The sequence below is a fragment of the Cyclopterus lumpus genome, chromosome 16, assembly GCF_009769545.1.
Source record: "Cyclopterus lumpus isolate fCycLum1 chromosome 16, fCycLum1.pri, whole genome shotgun sequence".
NCBI lineage: Eukaryota > Metazoa > Chordata > Actinopteri > Perciformes > Cyclopteridae > Cyclopterus > Cyclopterus lumpus.
The window spans coordinates 271754-296270 of record NC_046981.1 but is presented as its reverse complement, the minus strand read 5'-3'; the positions used below and the strand labels follow the sequence as shown (position 1 = coordinate 296270).

Genomic DNA, 24517 nt, shown 5'->3' with positions numbered 1-24517 from the left:
GTCCAGTGTTTCAGTAACATGGTCTCTGGTCTCTGGTCTAGTGTTTCAGTAACGTGGTCTCTGGTCTCTGGTCCAGTGTTTCAGTAACGTGGTCTCTGGTCTCTGGTCCAGTGTTTCAGTAATGTGGTCTCTGGTCTAGTGTTTCAGTAACGTGGTCTCTGGTCTCTGGTCCAGTGTTTCAGTAACATGGTCTCTGGTCTCTGGTCCAGTGTTTCAGTAACGTGGTCTCTGGTCTCTGGTCCAGTGTTTCAGTAACATGGTCTCTGGTCTCTGGTCCAGTGTTTCAGTAGCGTGGTCTCTGGTCTCTGGTCCAGTGTTTCAGTAACGTGGTCTCTGGTCTCTGGTCTAGTGTTTCAGTAACGTGGTCTCTGGTCTCTGGTCCAGTGTTTCAGTAACGTGGTCTCTGGTCTCTGGTCCAGTGTTTCAGTAACATGGTCTCTGGTCCAGTGTTTCAGTAGCGTGGTCTCTGGTCTCTGGTCCAGTGTTTCAGTAACATGGTCTCTGGTCCAGTGTTTCAGTAGCGTGGTCTCTGGTCTCTGGTCCAGTGTTTCAGTAGCGTGGTCTCTGGTCTCTGGTCCAGTGTTTCAGTAGCGTGGTCTCTGGTCTCTGGTCCAGTGTTTCAGTAGCGTGGTCTCTGGTCAGGTGTTTCAGTAACATGGTCTCTGGTCCAGTGTTTCAGTAGCGTGGTCTCTGGTCCAGTGTTTCAGTAGCGTGGTCTCTGGTCCAGTGTTTTAGTAGCGTGGTCTCTGGTCTAGTGTTTCAGTAACATGGTCTCTGGTCTCTGGTCCAGTGTTTCAGTAACATGGTCTCTGGTCTCTGGTCTAGTGTTTCAGTAGCGTGGTCTCTGGTCTCTGGTCCAGTGTTTTAGTAGCGTGGTCTCTGGTCTCTGGTCTAGTGTTTCAGTAACATGGTCTCTGGTCTCTGGTCCAGTGTTTCAGTAGCGTGGTCTCTGGTCCAGTGTTTCAGTAGCGTGGTCTCTGGTCTAGTGTTTCAGTAACATGGTCTCTGGTCTCTGGTCCAGTGTTTCAGTAACATGGTCTCTGGTCTAGTGTTTCAGTAGCGTGGTCTCTGGTCCAGTGTTTCAGTAGCGTGGTCTCTGGTCTCTGGTCCAGTGTTTCAGTAGCGTGGTCTCTGGTCTCTGGTCTAGTGTTTCAGTAACATGGTCTCTGGTCTCTGGTCCAGTGTTTCAGTAACATGGTCTCTGGTCCAGTGTTTCAGTAGCGTGGTCTCTGGTCTAGTGTTTCAGTAACATGGTCTCTGGTCTCTGGTCCAGTGTTTCAGTAGCGTGGTCTCTGGTCTCTGGTCTAGTGTTTCAGTAACATGGTCTCTGGTCTAGTGTTTCAGTAACATGGTCTCTGGTCCAGTGTTTCAGTAGCGTGGTCTCTGGTCTCTGGTCCAGTGTTTCAGTAGCGTGGTCTCTGGTCTCTGGTCCAGTGTTTCAGTAGCGTGGTCTCTGGTCCAGTGTTTCAGTAGCTTGGTCTCTGGTCCAGTGTTTCAGTAGCATGGTCTCTGGTCTCTGGTCCAGTGTTTCAGTAACGTGGTCTCTGGTCTCTGGTCCAGTGTTTCAGTAACGTGGTCTCTGGTCTCTGGTCCAGTGTTTCAGTAGCGTGGTCTCTGGTCTCTGGTCCAGTGTTTCAGTAGCGTGGTCTCTGGTCTCTGGTCCAGTGTTTCAGTAACGTGGTCTCTGGTCTCTGGTCCAGTGTTTCAGTAGCGTGGTCTCTGGTCCAGTGTTTCAGTAGCGTGGTCTCTGGTCTCTGGTCCAGTGTTTCAGTAACATGGTCTCCGGTCTCTGGTCTAGTGTTTCAGTAACATGGTCTCTGGTCTCTGGTCCAGTGTTTCAGTAACGTGGTCTCTGGTCTCTGGTCCAGTGTTTCAGTAACGTGGTCTCTGGTCCAGTGTTTCAGTAACGTGGTCTCTGGTCTCTGGTCCAGTGTTTCAGTAGCGTGGTCTCTGGTCTCTGGTCTAGTGTTTCAGTAGCGTGGTCTCTGGTCTCTGGTCCAGTGTTTCAGTAATGTGGTCTCTGGTCTCTGGTCTAGTGTTTCAGTAACGTGGTCTCTGGTCTCTGGTCCAGTGTTTCAGTAACATGGTCTCTGGTCTCTGGTCCAGTGTTTCAGTAACGTGGTCTCTGGTCTCTGGTCCAGTGTTTCAGTAACATGGTCTCTGGTCTCTGGTCCAGTGTTTCAGTAGCGTGGTCTCTGGTCTCTGGTCCAGTGTTTCAGTAACGTGGTCTCTGGTCTCTGGTCTAGTGTTTCAGTAACGTGGTCTCTGGTCTCTGGTCCAGTGTTTCAGTAACGTGGTCTCTGGTCTCTGGTCCAGTGTTTCAGTAACATGGTCTCTGGTCCAGTGTTTCAGTAGCGTGGTCTCTGGTCTCTGGTCCAGTGTTTCAGTAACATGGTCTCTGGTCCAGTGTTTCAGTAGCGTGGTCTCTGGTCTCTGGTCCAGTGTTTCAGTAGCGTGGTCTCTGGTCTCTGGTCCAGTGTTTCAGTAGCATGGTCTCTGGTCTCTGGTCCAGTGTTTCAGTAACGTGGTCTCTGGTCTCTGGTCCAGTGTTTCAGTAACCTGGTCTCTGGTCTCTGGTCCAGTGTTTCAGTAACATGGTCTCTGGTCCAGTGTTTCAGTAGCGTGGTCTCTGGTCTCTGGTCCAGTGTTTCAGTAACGTGGTCTCTGGTCTCTGGTCCAGTGTTTCAGTAACATGGTCTCTGGTCCAGTGTTTCAGTAGCGTGGTCTCTGGTCTCTGGTCCAGTGTTTCAGTAACATGGTCTCTGGTCCAGTGTTTCAGTAGCGTGGTCTCTGGTCTCTGGTCCAGTGTTTCAGTAACATGGTCTCTGGTCCAGTGTTTCAGTAGCGTGGTCTCTGGTCTCTGGTCCAGTGTTTCAGTAACATGGTCTCTGGTCCAGTGTTTCAGTAGCGTGGTCTCTGGTCTCTGGTCCAGTGTTTCAGTAGCGTGGTCTCTGGTCCAGTGTTTCAGTAGCGTGGTCTCTGGTCTCTGGTCCAGTGTTTCAGTAACGTGGTCTCTGGTCCAGTGTTTCAGTAACGTGGTCTCTGGTCCAGTGTTTCAGTAGCGTGGTCTCTGGTCTCTGGTCTAGTGTTTCAGTAGCGTGGTCTCTGGTCTCTGGTCCAGTGTTTCAGTAACGTGGTCTCTGGTCTCTGGTCTAGTGTTTCAGTAACGTGGTCTCTGGTCTAGTGTTTCAGTAACGTGGTCTCTGGTCCAGTGTTTCAGTAACATGGTCTCTGGTCTCTGGTCCAGTGTTTCAGTAACATGGTCTCTGGTCTCTGGTCCAGTGTTTCAGTAACATGGTCTCTGGTCTCTGGTCCAGTGTTTCAGTAGCGTGGTCTCTGGTCTCTGGTCCAGTGTTTCAGTAGCGTGGTCTCTGGTCTCTGGTCCAGTGTTTCAGTAGCGTGGTCTCTGGTCCAGTGTTTCAGTAACATGGTCTCTGGTCCAGTGTTTCAGTAGCGTGGTCTCTGGTCTCTGGTCCAGTGTTTCAGTAACATGGTCTCTGGTCCAGTGTTTCAGTAGCGTGGTCTCTGGTCTCTGGTCCAGTGTTTCAGTAACATGGTCTCTGGTCCAGTGTTTCAGTAGCGTGGTCTCTGGTCTCTGGTCCAGTGTTTCAGTAGCGTGGTCTCTGGTCCAGTGTTTCAGTAACATGGTCTCTGGTCTCTGGTCCAGTGTTTCAGTAGCGTGGTCTCTGGTCTCTGGTCCAGTGTTTCAGTAGCGTGGTCTCTGGTCCAGTGTTTTAGTAGCGTGGTCTCTGGTCTAGTGTTTCAGTAACATGGTCTCTGGTCTCTGGTCCAGTGTTTCAGTAACATGGTCTCTGGTCTAGTGTTTCAGTAGCGTGGTCTCTGGTCTCTGGTCCAGTGTTTCAGTAGCGTGGTCTCTGGTCTCTGGTCTAGTGTTTCAGTAACATGGTCTCTGGTCTCTGGTCCAGTGTTTCAGTAGCGTGGTCTCTGGTCCAGTGTTTCAGTAGCGTGGTCTCTGGTCTAGTGTTTCAGTAACATGGTCTCTGGTCTCTGGTCCAGTGTTTCAGTAACATGGTCTCTGGTCTAGTGTTTCAGTAGCGTGGTCTCTGGTCCAGTGTTTCAGTAGCGTGGTCTCTGGTCTCTGGTCCAGTGTTTCAGTAGCGTGGTCTCTGGTCTAGTGTTTCAGTAACATGGTCTCTGGTCCAGTGTTTCAGTAACATGGTCTCTGGTCCAGTGTTTCAGTAGCGTGGTCTCTGGTCTAGTGTTTCAGTAACATGGTCTCTGGTCTCTGGTCCAGTGTTTCAGTAGCGTGGTCTCTGGTCTCTGGTCTAGTGTTTCAGTAACATGGTCTCTGGTCTAGTGTTTCAGTAACATGGTCTCTGGTCTCTGGTCCAGTGTTTCAGTAGCGTGGTCTCTGGTCTCTGGTCCAGTGTTTCAGTAGCGTGGTCTCTGGTCTCTGGTCCAGTGTTTCAGTAGCGTGGTCTCTGGTCCAGTGTTTCAGTAGCGTGGTCTCTGGTCTCTGGTCCAGTGTTTCAGTAACGTGGTCTCTGGTCTCTGGTCCAGTGTTTCAGTAACGTGGTCTCTGGTCCAGTGTTTCAGTAGCGTGGTCTCTGGTCTCTGGTCCAGTGTTTCAGTAGCGTGGTCTCTGGTCTCTGGTCCAGTGTTTCAGTAACGTGGTCTCTGGTCTCTGGTCCAGTGTTTCAGTAGCGTGGTCTCTGGTCTCTGGTCCAGTGTTTCAGTAGCGTGGTCTCTGGTCTCTGGTCCAGTGTTTCAGTAACATGGTCTCTGGTCTCTGGTCTAGTGTTTCAGTAACATGGTCTCTGGTCTCTGGTCCAGTGTTTCAGTAACGTGGTCTCTGGTCTCTGGTCCAGTGTTTCAGTAACGTGGTCTCTGGTCCAGTGTTTCAGTAACGTGGTCTCTGGTCTCTGGTCCAGTGTTTCAGTAGCGTGGTCTCTGGTCTCTGGTCTAGTGTTTCAGTAGCGTGGTCTCTGGTCTCTGGTCCAGTGTTTCAGTAATGTGGTCTCTGGTCTAGTGTTTCAGTAACGTGGTCTCTGGTCTCTGGTCCAGTGTTTCAGTAACATGGTCTCTGGTCTCTGGTCCAGTGTTTCAGTAACGTGGTCTCTGGTCTCTGGTCCAGTGTTTCAGTAACATGGTCTCTGGTCTCTGGTCCAGTGTTTCAGTAGCGTGGTCTCTGGTCTCTGGTCCAGTGTTTCAGTAACGTGGTCTCTGGTCTCTGGTCTAGTGTTTCAGTAACGTGGTCTCTGGTCTCTGGTCCAGTGTTTCAGTAACGTGGTCTCTGGTCTCTGGTCCAGTGTTTCAGTAACATGGTCTCTGGTCCAGTGTTTCAGTAGCGTGGTCTCTGGTCTCTGGTCCAGTCTTTCAGTAATGTGGTCTCTGGTCTCTGGTCCAGTGTTTCAGTAACATGGTCTCTGGTCCAGTGTTTCAGTAGCGTGGTCTCTGGTCTCTGGTCCAGTGTTTCAGTAACGTGGTCTCTGGTCTCTGGTACAGTGTTTCAGTAACATGGTCTCTGGTCCAGTGTTTTAGTAGCGTGGTCTCTGGTCTCTGGTCCAGTGTTTCAGTAGCGTGGTCTCTGGTCCAGTGTTTCAGTAGCGTGGTCTCTGGTCTCTGGTCCAGTGTTTCAGTAACGTGGTCTCTGGTCTCTGGTCCAGTGTTTCAGTAACATGGTCTCTGGTCCAGTGTTTTAGTAGCGTGGTCTCTGGTCTCTGGTCCAGTGTTTCAGTAGCGTGGTCTCTGGTCCAGTGTTTCAGTAGCGTGGTCTCTGGTCAGGTGTTTTAAAGACCCACCTGGTGGTTGTGGTCTTTCCCTCCATCTTCTGACTGTCCCAGACTTTGACGGTGCCGTCGTTTGATGCCGTGGCGAAGACGGAGTGCTCGTCTGAGACTCTGATGCGGTTCACAGCAGCTTTGTGTTCGTGGAGGTGAGCTACCAGCAGCCCCTTAGGGTGCCAACCTGAAACACACATCACTCAGACTAGAGCCTCTTAGGGAACCGGCCCAACGGAGGACAGAGGACAGGCCGTTACCTGGCGGAGGAGGCCGGCTCTCCCACTCGGCGCTCTCCATCATCTGCTTGGCGATCCTCTCGGCGCTGCACTGCTCCCTCTTCTGCTGCACCAGCTGCTGCAGCTCCACCTTGCAGGTGTTGATGCGTCGGTGGTAGGAGGGGCCGCTGGCCTCGGACTGCAGGACGGGCAGCACCGGCACCGCGGTTCCCCTACAGATCTGACCCGCTTGCCCGTCAGCCACCTACAGACGTCCGTATGTTACCAACTGCTGAATCCCATCCAGGTGTTTACCACCTTTAAAATCTGATAGATGCTTTACAAAGTATTTCGTAACAGTTTAACAACATGTTAACTATCTAAATAATGTTTATAGATAATTAACAAAGTATTTATCAACCATTTAACAAAGCGTTAACCGTCTAAATGGTGTCCAGTCATTCTTCATTCTTATAGTTATGACATAAGAGTGTTGGTATAAATACCGTGGAGGGCAGGGCGGAGGGCGGCTCCTGAGACCCAAACATGCTCTTCCACTCCTCGTTCATGGTGGCGTCCTGCTGCTTCGTGTGCTTCCTTGCTGCAGGAGAATCAACAACAGGATGTTGAGACGTTTCGCAGTGCCACAATTAACAAGTCCATAAACGTCTAGTAAGATGTTGAAGTCCCACCATGTGCTTGACACATGGTGGGACTTCAACATCTGGTTGTAATTACGTCTTTATGTTAATTTTGACACATGGGGCCCTGGGGAACATTTTGTCACTGCAGTGGATTTTTCTTGGCTTTTGAAGGAACATTTCTGGAGCCTCTCGATATGGGAAGTCAGAAACGTCTGGCCCATTTATTGAGAACAGGCTGCAAGATGGTCTCCTTGCAGCCTGTTGCGGATGTTTGTGTTGACCTGCAAATACATGAACTGTTGCTTTAGTTATGGCTGATAGCTTAAAATAGTGATAGCTTAAAGCAGCAAATCGATAGCACTTTGTAGTTTAACACTTTAGTAACACTTAAATGTCTCTTACTGATAGCACTTTGTAGTTTAACACTTTAGTAACACTTAAATGTCTCTTACTGATAGCACTTTGTAGTTTAACACTTTAGTAACACTTAAATGTCTCTTACTGATAGCACTTTGTAGTTTAACACTTTAGTAGCACTTAAATGTCTCTTACTGATAGCACTTTGTAGTTTAACACTTTAGTAACACTTAAATGTCTCTTACTGATAGCACTTTGTAGTTTAACACTTTAGTAGCACTTAAATGTCTCTTACTGATAGCACTTTGTAGTTTAACACTTTAGTAGCACTTAAATGTCTCTTACTGATAGCACTTTGTAGTTTAACACTTTAGTAACACTTAAATGTCTCTTACTGATAGCACTTTGTAGTTTAACTTTATTGAAAAAATTGTACTTTCTTGATTCTTGTTGTTCTGAGTTTGGACTCATGGTTTAATGCACTTATTGTAAGTCGCTTTGGATAAAAGTGTCAGCTAAATGACATGAAATGTAATGTGATGTAAAGTAATAAAGGACGCTTATCATGGTTCATGGTGGAGAAGTTTACACTGCTGACTGTCAGGGCAAAGGCAGCCAGCAGGCTCATTGTTGGGTACACAACACAAACTCCTCATATGGTGAGACCAACAGTATGGCCAGCTGTGCCTTGTTCTGAACAGGTAACTTTGCACTGTGGCTCGTGTGGGCTCTTGAACCCGGAGCAGGAGAGCTACTCAGAGTTCTACTTGTCCCGTCTTCACCACCCTGAAGATATATCAGTTTGCTTTTCACGCGATGTATTCCACGCTCTCTGCCGGCTGGTGGGAGTGTGCTCACCTGTGTGCGCGCGATACCGAGCGCTGAGGAGAAGTGTTAACGCGACCACGTAGAGACAGAAATGACATGTCGTTGTGTAGATACGATCAAAAAACATACGTTTAGTTTAATAAAAGAACAAAGACCTGTTCTTTAGGAAAGGGAACCTTAAATTAAATTGTGTGTGCGTGTATATGTATGTACATATATGTATGTATATTGCATGGGAAGTGGGTCACCTCTCTTGTCCTCGGGCTCAGCCTTTCCTTTAACCAGGTCCACCTGGCGGCCGGTGATGCCGAGTGTGGCCAGGTCGATGACGCCGGTCTGAGCCGCCTCCCCCAGCTGACTCTGCTCCCCCATGTTGGCTTTGGCCTTGTTAGACTTCAGCATGAAGTCTTTGAGTGCCAGCAGCTTGTCTTCCTCCGCCTCCGTCATGCCCTGACACCCAGAGGACCGGAAAAAGAAAACATCTGTCGTTCTTTAAAACGCTTCTTAAAGAGACAGTGTCCCATTTCTGTTACTTAGCAACCGTTCTATTGTCAGCTAGCCTGTCATTAGCAGTTAGCATAATTAGCACGATTATGTAGTACTGATAAAACCACCCTTGAAAGTGTTGCATTTGAACAGGTCCAAGAGCTTTACAGGAACTTGAACGGGCTCCTTCAACTAAAGAGAGAGCTTCGTGGAACCTTCAGATGAACAGAACAAAGAGATCCAGAATCAACCACATGAAAAGAGATCAGAGGATGACATCTGGAGGTGCAGCGTTTCTTTATTCCACAGAGAGCCTCGTTTCCTGCTGCGCAGACGTGGAGAGAACATTAGTGTGATCAAGGTTCTGTTCTGCAGCGTTTCCTAACATGAAAAGCAACAAACCGCCGTCTGCTTGAGAGCCAGATGGAGCTTTTATAGAACCTACTAACCTCCATCTCAGCACTAACAACACAACTACTAATAGGGCTTTGATGTTTCTTCTTCAGACTCAAACACACTCTGAGATGCTGATGCTAAAGGCCAGGATGGGGTCTGCTAAAGATGATCCATTTAACACAACAGGAACCACCATTAGAGGTCAATGTCTGACCTCAACCATTAGAGGTCAACAGTATTAATCAAAACAGCCTGCAAACACTTAGAAAACAGACAACAACCAGAGCACACAGACATCCCCCCACCCACAAGGATCCAATCATCAACCATATGGAGCCACTTAAGGTATCTCACAAAACAAAAACGTGGAAAATTACTGGAAATGTCTTCTGAAGGACGAAAACAAGCGAACACAACAGTGTTTCCCTGCCCCTCTGGTCACTGCAGTAAGTTAAACCAGTAGAGACTAAACACACATTATTAGGGATTAGGGGTTATTAGGGGTGAGGGGTTCTGCTGTGTTGCTTTAACGCGTCTCAGATCATGCACCTCATTTCCTCCATGAGAAGTTATCAACGTGTTGGCGTCTAATCACCGGAACAAAAGAATCATCTTCCAATGAGGTGTTCATGTTGCTACGGGAGCCCAGAACGGCCAAACCAGCCTGCTCCGTCTTCCTGACTCCAGAAATCGGGTCTTAGACATGGAGGACCCCTCCGGTCTTAGACATGGAGGACCCCTCCGGTCTTAGACATGGAGGGACCCCTCCGGTCTTAGACATGGAGGACCCCTCCGGTCTTAGACATGGAGGACCCCTCCGGTCTTAGACATGGAGGGACCCCTCCGGTCTTAGACATGGAGGGACCCCTCCGGTCTTAGACATGGAGGACCCCTCCGGTCTTAGACATGGAGGACCCCTCCGGTCTTAGACATGGAGGACCCCTCCGGTCTTAGACATGGAGGGACCCCTCCGGTCTTAGACATGGAGGGACCCCTCCGGTCTTAGACATGGAGGACCCCTCCGGTCTTAGACATGGAGGACCCCTCCGGTCTTAGACATGGAGGGACCCCTCCGGTCTTAGACATGGAGGACCCCTCCGGTCTTAGACATGGAGGACCCCTCCGGTCTTAGACATGGAGGACCCTCTTAAACACAGTACCTGTGAGAGTACCTCATGCGTGTACTTAAACACAGTACCTGTGAGAGCAGCTTCTTCAGCAGCTGGCCGATGGACGGGTCTTCGGGCGTCGGGCATTCGGGAATGGAACCTCCGCGCTTCTTCTGCCGGAGCAGCAGGTGGCGGAAGAGGCTGCTGATGTCTTTGGAGCGCAGAGCGTAGTCGAAGATGGAGCGACTGACCGGCTCCTTAAGCACGCTGAGGAGGACCAGCTCCTTATCGATCTGAGGAGGACAGGGACAGGTGAGGAGAACAGGTGAGGGAGATAGAGGACAGGTGGGGGTAAGAGAGAACAGGTGAGGGAGGTAGAGGACAGGTGGGGGTAAGAGAGAACAGGTGAGGGAGATAGAGAACAGGTGGGGGTAAGAGAGAACAGGTGGGGGAGGTAGGATAGGTGAGGGAGATAGAGGACAGGTGAGGGAGATAGAGGACAGGTGAGGGAGGTAGGATAGGTGAGGGAGATAGAGGACAGGTGAGGGAGATAGAGGACAGGTGAGGGAGATAGAGGACATGTGGGGGTAAGAGAGAACAGGTGAGGGAGATAGAGAACAGGTGAGGGAGATAGAGGACAGGTGAGGGAGATAGAGGACATGTGAGGGAGGTAGGATAGGTGAGGGAGATAGAGGACAGGTGAGGGAGATAGAGGACAGGTGAGGGAGGTAGGATAGGTGAGGGAGATAGAGGACAGGTGAGGGAGATAGAGGACAGGTGAGGGAGATAGGATAGGTGAGGGAGATAGAGGACAGGTGAGGGAGATAGAGGACAGGTGGGGGAGGTAGAGGACAGGTGGGGGAGGTAGGATAGGTGAGGGAGATAGAGGACAGGTGAGGGAGATAGAGGACAGGTGAGGGAGGTAGGATAGGTGAGGAAGATAGAGGACAGGTGAGGGAGATAGAGGACAGGTGAGGGAGGTAGGATAGGTGAGGGAGATAGAGGACAGGTGAGGGAGATAGAGGACAGGTGAGGGAGGTATGATAGGTGAGGGAGATAGAGGACAGGTGAGGGAGATAGAGGACAGGTGGGGGAGGTAGGATAGGTGAGGGAGATAGAGGACAGGTGAGGGAGGTAGAGGACATGTGGGGGTAAGAGAGAACAGGTGAGGGAGATAGTTGAGGGAGATAGAGGACAGGTGGGGGTAAGAGAGGACAGGTGAGGGAGATAGAGGACAGGTGGGGGTAAGAGAGAACAGGTGAGGGAGATAGAGGACATGTGGGGGTAAGAGAGAACAGGTGAGGGAGATAGAGGACAGGTGAGGGAGGTAGGATAGGTGAGGGAGATAGAGGACATGTGGGGGTAAGAGAGAACAGGTGAGGGAGGTAGGATAGGTGAGGGAGATAGAGGACAGGTGAGGGAGATAGAGGACAGGTGAGGGAGATAGAGGACATGTGGGGGTAAGAGAGAACAGGTGAGGGAGATAGAGGACATGTGGGGGTAAGAGAGAACAGGTGAGGGAGATAGAGGACAGGTGAGGGAGATAGAGGACAGGTGAGGGAGGTAGGATAGGTGAGGGAGATAGAGGACAGGTGAGGGAGGTAGGATAGGTGAGGGAGATAGAGGACAGGTGAGGGAGATAGAGAACAGGTGAGGGAGATAGAGGACAGGTGAGGGAGATAGAGAACAGGTGAGGGAGATAGAGGACAGGTGAGGGTGATAGAGGACATGTGAGGGAGGTAGGATAGGTGAGGGAGATAGAGGACAGGTGAGGGAGATAGAGGACAGGTGAGGGAGGTAGGATAGGTGAGGGAGATAGAGGACAGGTGAGGGAGATAGAGGACAGGTGAGGGAGGTAGGATAGGTGAGGGAGATAGAGGACAGGTGAGAGAGATAGAGGACAGGTGAGGGAGATAGAGGACAGGTGAGGGAGGTAGGATAGGTGAGGGAGATAGAGGACAGGTGAGGGAGATAGAGGACAGGTGAGGGAGATAGAGGACAGGTGGGGGAGGTAGGATAGGTGAGGGAGATAGAGGACAGGTGAGGGAGATAGAGGACAGGTGGGGGAGGTAGAGGACAGGTGGGGGAGGTAGGATAGGTGAGGGAGATAGAGGACAGGTGAGGGAGGTATGATAGGTGAGGGAGATAGAGGACAGGTGAGGGAGATAGAGGACAGGTGGGGGAGGTAGGATAGGTGAGGGAGATAGAGGACAGGTGAGGGAGGTAGAGAACATGTGGGGGTAAGAGAGAACAGGTGAGGGAGATAGTTGAGGGAGATAGAGGACAGGTGGGGGTAAGAGAGGACAGGTGAGGGAGATAGAGGACAGGTGGGGGAGGTAGGATAGGTGAGGGAGATAGAGAACAGGTGAGGGAGATAGAGGACAGGTGGGGGTAAGAGAGAACAGGTGAGGGAGGTAGAGGACATGTGGGGGTAAGAGAGAACAGGTGAGGGAGATAGAGGACAGGTGAGGGAGGTAGGATAGGTGAGGGAGATAGAGGACAGGTGAGGGAGATAGAGGACAGGTGGGGGAGGTAGAGGACAGGTGGGGGAGGTAGAGGACAGGTGAGGGAGGTAGGATAGGTGAGGGAGGTAGGATAGGTGAGGGAGATAGAGGACAGGTGAGGGAGATAGAGAACAGGTGGGGGAGATAGAGGACAGGTGGGGGAGATAGAGGACAGGTGGGGGTAAGAGAGAACAGGTGAGGGTGATAGAGGACAGGTGAGGGAGGTAGGATAGGTGAGGGAGATAGAGGACAGGTGAGAGAGATAGAGGACAGGTGGGGGTAAGAGAGAACAGGTGAGGGTGATAGAGGACAGGTGAGGGAGATAGAGGACAGGTGAGGGAGATAGGACAGGTGAGGGAGGTAGGATAGGTGAGGGAGATAGAGGACAGGTGAGGGAGGTAGGACAGGTGAGGGAGATAGAGGACAGGTGAGGGAGATAGAGGACATGTGGGGGAGGTAGAGGACAGGTGAGGGAGATAGAGGACAGGTGAGGGAGATAGAGGACAGGTGAGGGAGGTAGGATAGGTGAGGGAGATAGAGGACAGGTGAGGGAGATAGAGAACAGGTGAGGGAGATAGAGGACAGGTGAGGGAGATAGAGGACATGTGAGGGAGGTAGGATAGGTGAGGGAGATAGAGGACAGGTGAGGGAGATAGAGGACAGGTGAGGGAGGTAGGATAGGTGAGGGAGATAGAGGACAGGTGAGGGAGATAGAGGACAGGTGAGGGAGGTAGGATAGGTGAGGGAGATAGAGGACAGGTGAGAGAGATAGAGGACAGGTGAGGGAGATAGAGGACAGGTGAGGGAGGTAGGATAGGTGAGGGAGATAGAGGACAGGTGAGGGAGATAGAGGACAGGTGAGGGAGATAGAGGACAGGTGGGGGAGGTAGGATAGGTGAGGGAGATAGAGGACAGGTGAGGGAGATAGAGGACAGGTGGGGGAGGTAGAGGACAGGTGGGGGAGGTAGGATAGGTGAGGGAGATAGAGGACAGGTGAGGGAGGTATGATAGGTGAGGGAGATAGAGGACAGGTGAGGGAGATAGAGGACAGGTGGGGGAGGTAGGATAGGTGAGGGAGATAGAGGACAGGTGAGGGAGGTAGAGAACATGTGGGGGTAAGAGAGAACAGGTGAGGGAGATAGTTGAGGGAGATAGAGGACAGGTGGGGGTAAGAGAGGACAGGTGAGGGAGATAGAGGACAGGTGGGGGAGGTAGGATAGGTGAGGGAGATAGAGAACAGGTGAGGGAGATAGAGGACAGGTGGGGGTAAGAGAGAACAGGTGAGGGAGGTAGAGGACATGTGGGGGTAAGAGAGAACAGGTGAGGGAGATAGAGGACAGGTGAGGGAGGTAGGATAGGTGAGGGAGATAGAGGACAGGTGAGGGAGATAGAGGACAGGTGGGGGAGGTAGAGGACAGGTGGGGGAGGTAGAGGACAGGTGAGGGAGGTAGGATAGGTGAGGGAGATAGAGGACAGGTGAGGGAGATAGAGAACAGGTGGGGGAGATAGAGGACAGGTGGGGGAGATAGAGGACAGGTGGGGGTAAGAGAGAACAGGTGAGGGTGATAGAGGACAGGTGAGGGAGGTAGGATAGGTGAGGGAGATAGAGGACAGGTGAGAGAGATAGAGGACAGGTGGGGGTAAGAGAGAACAGGTGAGGGTGATAGAGGACAGGTGAGGGAGATAGAGGACAGGTGAGGGAGATAGGACAGGTGAGGGAGGTAGGATAGGTGAGGGAGATAGAGGACAGGTGAGGGAGGTAGGACAGGTGAGGGAGATAGAGGACAGGTGAGGGAGATAGAGGACATGTGGGGGAGGTAGAGGACAGGTGAGGGAGATAGAGGACAGGTGAGGGAGATAGAGGACAGGTGAGGGAGGTAGGATAGGTGAGGGAGATAGAGGACAGGTGAGGGAGATAGAGAACAGGTGAGGGAGATAGAGGACAGGTGAGGGAGATAGAGGACATGTGAGGGAGGTAGGATAGGTGAGGGAGATAGAGGACAGGTGAGGGAGATAGAGGACAGGTGAGGGAGGTAGGATAGGTGAGGGAGATAGAGGACAGGTGAGGGAGATAGAGGACAGGTGAGGGAGGTAGGATAGGTGAGGGAGATAGAGGACAGGTGAGAGAGATAGAGGACAGGTGAGGGAGATAGAGGACAGGTGAGGGAGGTAGGATAGGTGAGGGAGATAGAGGACAGGTGAGGGAGATAGAGGACAGGTGAGGGAGATAGAGGACAGGTGGGGGAGGTAGGATAGGTGAGGGAGATAGAGGACAGGTGAGGGAGATAGAGGACAGGTGGGGGAGGTAGAGGACAGGTGGGGGAGGTAGGATAGGTGAGGGAGATAGAGGACAGGTGAGGGAGGTATGATAGGTGAGGGAGATAGAGGACAGGTGAGGGAGATAGAGGACAGGTGGGGGAGGTAGGATAGGTGAGGGAGATAGAGGACAGGTGAGGGAGGTAGAGAACATGTGGGGGTAAGAGAGAACAGGTGAGGGAGATAGTTGAGGGAGATAGAGGACAGGTGGGGGTAAGAGAGGACAGGTGAGGGAGATAGAGGACAGGTGGGGGAGGTAGGATAGGTGAGGGAGATAGAGGACAGGTGAGGGAGGTAGGATAGGTGAGGGAGATAGAGGACAGGTGAGGGAGATAGAGGACAGGTGGGGGAGGTAGAGGACAGGTGGGGGAGGTAGAGGACAGGTGAGGGAGGTAGGATAGGTGAGGGAGATAGAGGACAGGTGAGGGAGATAGAGAACAGGTGGGGGAGATAGAGGACAGGTGGGGGAGATAGAGGACAGGTGGGGGTAAGAGAGAACAGGTGAGGGTGATAGAGGACAGGTGAGGGAGGTAGGATAGGTGAGGGAGATAGAGGACAGGTGAGAGAGATAGAGGACAGGTGGGGGTAAGAGAGAACAGGTGAGGGTGATAGAGGACAGGTGAGGGAGATAGAGGACAGGTGAGGGAGATAGGACAGGTGAGGGAGGTAGGATAGGTGAGGGAGATAGAGGACAGGTGAGGGAGGTAGGACAGGTGAGGGAGATAGAGGACAGGTGAGGGAGATAGAGGACATGTGGGGGAGGTAGAGGACAGGTGAGGGAGATAGAGGACAGGTGAGGGAGATAGGACAGGTGAGGGAGGTAGGATAGGTGAGGGAGATAGAGGACAGGTGAGGGAGGTAGGACAGGTGAGGGAGATAGAGGACAGGTGAGGGAGATAGAGGACATGTGGGGGAGGTAGAGGACAGGTGAGGGAGATAGAGGACAGGTGAGGGAGATAGAGGACAGGTGAGGGAGGTAGGATAGGTGAGGGAGATAGAGGACAGGTGAGGGAGATAGAGGACATGTGAGGGAGGTAGGATAGGTGAGGGAGATAGAGGACAGGTGAGGGAGATAGAGGACAGGTGAGGGAGGTAGGATAGGTGAGGGAGATAGAGGACAGGTGAGGGAGATAGAGGACAGGTGAGGGAGGTAGGATAGGTGAGGGAGATAGAGGACAGGTGAGGGAGATAGAGGACAGGTGAGGGAGATAGAGGACAGGTGAGGGAGGTAGGATAGGTGAGGGAGATAGAGGACAGGTGAGGGAGATAGAGGACAGGTGAGGGAGATAGAGGACAGGTGGGGGAGGTAGGATAGGTGAGGGAGATAGAGGACAGGTGAGGGAGATAGAGGACAGGTGGGGGAGGTAGAGGACAGGTGGGGGAGGTAGGATAGGTGAGGGAGATAGAGGACAGGTGAGGGAGGTATGATAGGTGAGGGAGATAGAGGACAGGTGAGGGAGATAGAGGACAGGTGGGGGAGGTAGGATAGGTGAGGGAGATAGAGGACAGGTGAGGGAGGTAGAGAACATGTGGGGGTAAGAGAGAACAGGTGAGGGAGATAGTTGAGGGAGATAGAGGACAGGTGGGGGTAAGAGAGGACAGGTGAGGGAGATAGAGGACAGGTGGGGGAGGTAGGATAGGTGAGGGAGATAGAGAACAGGTGAGGGAGATAGAGGACAGGTGGGGGTAAGAGAGAACAGGTGAGGGAGGTAGAGGACATGTGGGGGTAAGAGAGAACAGGTGAGGGAGATAGAGGACAGGTGAGGGAGGTAGGATAGGTGAGGGAGATAGAGGACAGGTGAGGGAGATAGAGGACAGGTGGGGGAGGTAGAGGACAGGTGGGGGAGGTAGAGGACAGGTGAGGGAGGTAGGATAGGTGAGGGAGATAGAGGACAGGTGAGGGAGATAGAGAACAGGTGGGGGAGATAGAGGACAGGTGGGGGTAAGAGAGAACAGGTGAGGGAGATAGTTGAGGGAGATAGAGGACAGGTGGGGGAGATAGAGAACAGGTGAGGGAGATAGAGGACAGGTGAGGGAGATAGAGGACAGGTGGGGGTAAGAGAGAACAGGTGGGGGAGATAGAGGACAGGTGGGGGTAAGAGAGAACAGGTGAGGGAGATAGAGGACAGGTGAGGGAGATAGAGGACAGGTGAAGGAGATAGAGGACAGGTGAAGGAGATAGAGGACAGGTGAAGGAGATAGAGGACAGGTGAGGGAGGTAGAGGACAGGTGAAGGAGATAGAGGACAGGTGAAGGAGATAGAGGACAGGTGAGGGAGATAGAGGACAGGTGAGGGAGATAGAGGACAGGTGAGGGAGGTAGAGGACAGGTGAAGGAGATAGAGGACAGGTGAGGGAGATAGAGGACAGGTGAGGGAGATAGAGGACAGGTGAAGGAGATAGAGGACAGGTGAAGGAGATAGAGGACAGGTGAAGGAGATAGAGGACAGGTGAAGGAGATAGAGGACAGGTGAGGTTGATGGAGGTATGATAATGATAGTGATGACGGTGAGGAGGAGGAGGAGTCACCTGGATGATGGGCTGGCTGATGAAGGGGTTAAGGTGGGGCATCAGCTTGCAGTAGACGTCGGCCACGTTGAGGTGCTGAGCGATGACGGTGATGAAGCCCACCGCCCCGTAACGGATCCACAGGTTGGGGTGGCACAGGAAGGGAGCTACGGGTAGCCGGAGGGGACAATGGTTCATTCTCTACATGCTACTGGTTCCACATCTCGTTGTTCTGGGTTCTACCATCTGATCTTACCGATGTCACAGACAAACTCATATATGTGAGGTTTCTGCAGCAGACCCAGCTGACACATGCAGGTGAGAGAGTTCAGGGCTTTGTAGATGACAAACTCCTCGGTGTCGCTCAGGCCCTGCTGGAGGAGAGGCTTCAGGATGGAGGAGCTCTGCCAGCCCACGTAGGCTGCTACTCCTGAACAGGTGGAGAACAGAGAACCTGAGCAGGTAGAGAACAGAGTACCTGAACAGGTAGAGAACAGAGTACCTGAACAGGTAGAAAACAGAGTACCTGAACAGGTAGAGAACAGAGTACCTGAACAGGTAGAGAACAGAGTACCACAGAGTGCCTGAGCAGGTAGAGAGCAGAGTACCTGAACAGGTAGAGAACAGAGTACCTGAACAGGTAGAGAACAGAGTACATGAACAGGTAGAGAACAGAGTACCTGAACAGGTAGAGAACAGAGTACCTGAACAGGTAGAGAACAGAGTACCTGAACAGGTAGAGAACAGAGTACCTGAACAGGTAGAGAACAGAGTACCTGAGCAGGTAGAGAACAGAGTACCTGAACAGGTAGAGAACAGAGTACCTGAACAGGTAGAGAACAGAGTACCTGAACAGGTAGAAAACAGAGTACCTGAACAGGTAGAGAACAGAGTACCACAGAGTGCCTGAGCAGGTAGAGAACAGAGTACCTGAACAGGTAGAGAACAGAGTACCTGAACAGGTAGAGAACAGAGTACCTGAGCAGGTAGAGAACAGAGAACCTGAACAGGTAGAGAACAGAGTACCACAGAGTGCCTGAGCAGGTAGAGAACAGAGTACCTGAACAGGTAGAGAACAGAGTACCACAGAGTGCCTGAGCAGGTAGAGAACAGAGTACCTGAACAGGTAGAGAACAGAGTACCTGAACAGGTAGAGAACAGAGTACCTGAACAGGTAGAGAACAGAGTACCTGAGCAGGTAGAGAACAGAGAACCTGAACAGGTAGAGAACAGAGAACCTGAACAGGTAGAGAACAGAGAACCTGAACAGGTAGAGAACAGAGTACCTGAACAGGTAGAGAACAGAGTACCTGAACAGGTAGAGAACAGAGTACCTGAACAGGTAGAGAACAGAGTACCTGAGCAGGTAGAGAACAGAGAATCTGAACAGGTAGAGAACAGGTAGAGAACAGAGAACCTGAACAGGTAGAGAACAGAGAACCTGAACAGGTAGAGAACAGAGTACCTGAACAGGTAGAGAACAGAGTACCTGAACAGGTAGAGAACAGAGTACCTGAACAGGTAGAGAACAGAGTACCTGAACAGGTAGAGAACAGAGTACCTGAACAGGTAGAGAACAGAGTACCTGAACAGGTAGAGAACAGAGTACCTGAACAGGTAGAAAACAGAGTACCTGAACAGGTAGAGAACAGAGTACCTGAACAGGTAGAGAACAGAGTACCACAGAGTGCCTGAGCAGGTAGAGAACAGAGTACCTGAACAGGTAGAGAACAGAGTACCTGAACAGGTAGAGAACAGAGTACCTGAACAGGTAGAGAACAGAGTACATGAACAGGTAGAGAACAGAGTACCTGAACAGGTAGAGAACAGAGTACCTGAACAGGTAGAGAACAGAGTACCTGAACAGGTAGAGAACAGAGTACCTGAGCAGGTAGAGAACAGAGAATCTGAACAGGTAGAGAACAGGTAGAGAACAGAGAACCTGAACAGGTAGAGAACAGAGAACCTGAACAGGTAGAGAACAGAGTACCTGAACAGGTAGAGAACAGAGTACCTGAACAGGTAGAGAACAGAGTACCTGAACAGGTAGAGAACAGAGAACCTGAACAGGTAGAGAACAGAGTACCTGAACAGGTAGAGAACAGAGAACCTGAACAGGTAGAGAACAGAGAATCTGAGCAGGTAGAGAACAGAGAATCTGAACAGGTAGAGAACAGAGAACCTGAACAGGTAGAGAACAGGTAGAGAACAGAGAATCTGAACAGGTAGAGAACAGGTAGAGAACAGAGAATCTGAACAGGTAGAGAACAGGTAGAGAACAGAGAACCTGAACAGGTAGCCGAGTATAGCTGCAGGGTCAGCTTCTCTGACTATTCTGGGATGTGTTCTTACCCACGATGCTGTCAAAGAAGGCTCCACGCAGGTGCCAGTCGTTCTTGTCGTTGAGGAATGTGATCATGTGCGACAGCAGCACGTCGTTGGCTTTCTGCCGGCCGAAGAAGACGCAGAGTCTTGTGATGCCGTTCTCCATCAGCGACTGCTTGACGATGTTCTCATTGTCGCTCAGTAGCGTCACCACTTTCTGCTGCACCATCTCGTGCAGTGCCTGCAGCTCTGGAGAGGAACACGGTGTTGGTCTCGGAGGTAAACTCTGTCATCAGTGAGTCAGCTCGTGTGAGTCTCCGCACCTGAGTCGTAGTTCTCGTTGGGGTGGAGTATTTCCTCCGTGTCCTCTCCGCTCAGGTCGTTCTCCGTGTTCACGTTGTTTTCCTGAACCAACTCCAGGAATCGCAGCGCGCTCTCCGCCAGATGAGCGATGTTCTCTAGAGACCATAAAAACAAGAGCACAGGAAAGGGCCCAAAACCATCAATAAATCAGAGCTATTGCAGACCAAACCTGGTTGGTTTCTGTCAATGTTACATCAGATCGGATTCTTCTTCTTCTTCACATAGACGCGCTGTTCTCCACTGACCTGCATACGCCAGCCTGACGATGGTGGCGTCGTCCTGGGCGAGGTGGGCGATGCCCGGCAGGATGTACTCTGGGTAGATGTTCACGTCATTCCTCGGTACCTCCTTCACCAGCGCCAGGACTTTGGCCAGAGTGCGCACGGCCTGAGCACGCACGCGAGGCACGGGGTCGTTGCAGAAGTGCAGCAGGTAAGGCGTGATGCGGTCTAGCAGGACGTCCACACCGAGCCGCGGGGCCAGGTGCAGGACCAGCTCCAACGCCGCCAGCTTGGAGTCGCAGGAGTGCAGTGTCTGCAGACAGGAAGTGATGACGGACACTAGGACCGTGAGGCCCTGCTCCTCCCTGGAGCTCAGCACGCCGAGGCTGCTTTCCTGAGACGAGGAGCCTGGAGGGGAGACGGGTGTCTATGTAACACAGGAGTGGAGGATTTCATCGGTCGACCAGAACGTCGCTCACCTCCTCGCAGGTTGTGCAGGATGTTGTCCAGGTCTTTTCGGATCACGAGCACTCGCTCGTCCGCGGATTGGAAGGTCTCTTTGGCGAACTGAGCCATGTAGGGCTGCAGGAAAGTGTAGAAGATGTCCGGAAAGGCTTTCCCTCTCTGCTGCTTCAGGTACTCCTCAGCTTTTAGACGCTTCTCTGGCTCCCTCTGCACCATCTGAGCCACCTGAGGGAGGAGGCCAAGCCGTCAGAGGGTCTGTAAACCCTCACAGGACCAGATCATCTGGACCTGGATCTGTAAACCCTCACAGTACCAGATCATATGGACCTGGATCTGTAAACCCTCATATGAACAAATGTGGTCCAGACTGACTCAAACCAGTTCTGAGGGTATGTTCATTTAACAATAATAAAGCAGAGATTGTGTGAATAAGATGGAGACCAGCTCTCGGATGCTCCGGTCCTCGATCTTCACGAGGACGTGTTCCGTCTGGAAGTGTCCGTTCCGGTACGCCAGCAGCTGGGACAGATCGAAGAGAGGGACGCCCTCAGTGAAGAGCTCGGCGATCACGCAGCCTGAAAACACAAACACACTCAAAGATGCCTCGAGCTTGACTCCAATAAGAAAACGTGACAATAACTGACTTCAGATGAAAACATATCAATATATATTTAAAAAAACAACATATGAGCATATATGAACCATAGAAAAGGGCTTTACGTGAAAATAAAACCCAAGTGTAGTTTAAGGTACTTTCATCAAAACAAATCTGTTTCAGTCATGTAGATAGTGGATTGAAACACGTCGTTATATTTAGTCTACTTCTTTCATTCCATAGCTAGAAGCATGTATCGGTGGCTGAGATGTACCGGCTGAGAAGATGTCCATGGCCGCTCTGAGTTCCCCTCGGTTCCTCTGGTTGTTGTTGGTCAGGTCCACCAGCGGCGTGTTCTGGTCGTTCTCCGTGGCGAACATGCTTCCGTCCACAAACCTCTCTGGAGCGATGTAGCACGTTCTGCGCCTGGAAGTGTCAAAGAAGTAGTTGAAGTCGGCTGGGTTGTCCTCGGGCAGGAACGTGGGCTTGAAGCTGGCGAAGTCTGTGAGCAGCACCCAGTTCCAGCTGGTCACCATTACGTTCTCCGTCTTGATGTCGCCGTGGCGGACACCGGCTTTGTGCGCCTGGTCGACGGCGTTGAGGATCTGAAAGGCCAGCCAGCGCTTCTCCACGTTGTTGAGGAAGGGCCGCGTGCTGATGCGGTCGTACAGGTTGTCCCGCACGTACTGCCGGAACAAGATGGCCGCTTTCTCCGTCAGCGAGGTTTTCTGGAAGGGCAAGCAGTTCTGGCAGGAGTGCAGCCGGATCTTCAGCTCCTCCAGCTCCTGCTTATAGCTGGTCAGAGGCAGCGAGGGGTCCTGGATGGCGAAGACCTTGACCACCACCAAGCCCTCCCGGTGTTTGGCCCGGGCCACCTTGAAGAAGCGGGTGCTGCCCAGGCTTTTGTCGTACTCGTGGTCGTGGATGTCTGAGAAGTAGCTGTCCACAGACAGGATCTGTGAGGGGGCGATGCCCGCCAGCTGGTTCCCCATCACGCCTGTAGAGAAATTATGTAACCACGTAACCATGTAACTATGTTACGATGTAACCATATAAACATTTAACTATGTAAACCACGTACCTATGTAAACATGTAACTATGTAGGTTAACTATGTAACCATATGACCATGTAAACATGTAACTATATAAACCATGTACCTATGTTAACATGGAACTATCTAAACATGTAAACCATTAACTATGTAAACATGTTAACATGTTAACATGTAACTATGTAATTATGTCACTATATAACCATGTAACCACATAACTATGTTACGATGTAACCACATAACTATGGTACGATGTAACCATATAAAGATGGAACTATGTAAACCACGTAACCACGTAAACCACGTACCTATGTAAACATGTAACTATGTAACCATGTATGTAACCATATAACCATGTAACTATATAACTATGTAAACATGTTAACGTCGAAGTATCTAAACATGTAAACCATTAACTATGTAAGTATGTAAACATGTAACTATGTAACCATGTAGGTTAACTATGTAACTATGTAAACCATGTATCTATATAAACATGTAACTATGTTACTATCTAAACCATGTAATGTGTGTTAACCATGTAACCATGTAAACATGTAACCATGTATCTATATAACTATGTAAACATGTAACTATGTTACTATCTAAACCATGTAACCATGTAATGTGTGTTAACCATGTAAACATGTAAACATGTATCTATATAACTACGTAAACATGTAACTATGTTACTATCTTAACCATGTAACCATGTAATGTGTTAACCATGTAAACATGTAAACATGTAACCATGTATCTATATAACTATGTAAACATGTAACTATGTTACTATCTTAACCATGTAACCATGTAATGTGTTAACCATGTAAACATGTAACCATGTATCTATATAACTATGTAAACATGTAACTATGTTACTATCTTAACCATGTAACCATGTAATGTGTTAACCATGTAAACATGTAACCATGTATCTATATAACTATGTAAACATGTAACTATGTTACTATCTTAACCATGTAACCATGTAATGTGTTAACCATGTAAACATGTAAACATGTAACCATGTATCTATATAACTATGTAAACATGTAACTATGTTACTATCTTAACCATGTAACCATGTAATGTGTTAACCATGTAAACATGTAAACATGTAACCATGTATCTATATAACTATGTAAACATGTAACTATGTTACTATCTTAACCATGTAACCATGTAATGTGTTAACCATGTAAACATGTAACCATGTAATGTGTTAACCATGTAACATATAACTATGTAACCATGTATCTATATAACTATGTAAACATGTAACTATGTTACTATCTAAACCATGTAACTATGCAACCATGTGAATATGTAACCATATAGTTAACTATGTAAACATATAACCATGTAACTATACAACCATGTAACTTACTATAACTATGTAAACATGTACATTAATGTAAACGTAACTAGAGTCACGTGATGCATCACGAGCTCATAATAGTGCTAATGTAGCATACTAGCTAACCGTTGTTAGCCCCTGTAAATAAACTATTTAGCAACACTTTAACGTGTTAAACTGCTTAAATGTTATTGTTACCAGCTGCTGTTGACAGAGCCGCTGCTGTTGTGGTCGTTGTTGTTGTTATTGTTGTTATTGTTGATGTTGATGCTTCAGCAGGCTAACGAGCAGTGGATGGTGAAGCTGAAGCTGCTAACGGAGACAAACTTCCGGCCGTCTTCATGTCGTGTCCCGCTGTCCCGGTGCTCTAAACGTTAAATGGACCGTTAGCCGTAAATATTAACCATTGAAGCAGCAGCAGCCTGAGCCTGAGGTTAGCAGCTGTTATTGTGCTTCCGGGTCAGACCGGAAACACAGAACTAATTAGCGCCCATGCTGGTCAACTGAAGTTACTTCAAAGAAGGTTTATTAGAAAGAGGGATCACTCCGTCAGTTTAAAGACTTATTTTGATCCCTGACGATAATTAACGAATAATATCAATAAGGCTTGATGTTCCAAATAAAGTCCTATTTATAAATACTTTGGATGAAATATAACCAGAGGTGGAATAAGTATTCAGACCCTTTACTGTAGTATAAGTACTAATATCACACTGTGAAAATAGAAGCCTTGCTCTGAAAACCTTACTGAAGTAAAAGTACATTAGTATTATCAGTTATATATGGAAGCCCATTTCCGCGACTGTAAGAAAAAAATAATAATGAGATACTATCTCATTATAATGACTTACAGGATACTAATTTTCTTACACGTTTTGTATCAGAGTGAGTAATGCTGTTTAGGAAATGACTTTGTTTGGAGCTAAAGGAACTTTCTGGCACTGAGAGGGGAATTTCACAGGAAGTCGGATTGGTTGACTTTCAAAGTAAAAGCATTGAAATTGTCTTTAATACCTGACTGTTTGAATCCTA

General features: G+C 49.9%; 1 protein-coding gene across 1 annotated transcript in view; it reads right to left on the bottom strand.

Annotated features, from left to right (window-relative positions):
- Positions 1–24432, bottom strand: part of pik3r4 (phosphoinositide-3-kinase, regulatory subunit 4) — a 40283-nt gene extending 15851 nt beyond the window's left edge. Inside the window, exons 1-15 of the mRNA XM_034553103.1 lie at positions 24337–24432; positions 23684–23852; positions 21350–22072; positions 20922–21055; positions 20495–20705; positions 20040–20423; positions 19755–19889; positions 19459–19680; positions 17363–17536; positions 17128–17273; positions 9869–10072; positions 8037–8238; positions 6466–6560; positions 6002–6224; positions 5763–5928 (exon numbers count right to left, since the gene is read on the bottom strand). Coding sequence (XP_034408994.1) covers positions 5763–5928; positions 6002–6224; positions 6466–6560; positions 8037–8238; positions 9869–10072; positions 17128–17273; positions 17363–17536; positions 19459–19680; positions 19755–19889; positions 20040–20423; positions 20495–20705; positions 20922–21055; positions 21350–22067 — 3014 coding nt within the window. The 5' untranslated portion in view covers positions 22068–22072; positions 23684–23852; positions 24337–24432. The remainder of the gene's footprint in view (positions 1–5762; positions 5929–6001; positions 6225–6465; positions 6561–8036; positions 8239–9868; positions 10073–17127; positions 17274–17362; positions 17537–19458; positions 19681–19754; positions 19890–20039; positions 20424–20494; positions 20706–20921; positions 21056–21349; positions 22073–23683; positions 23853–24336) is intronic.
- Between the last annotated feature and the right edge of the window lie 85 nt (positions 24433–24517).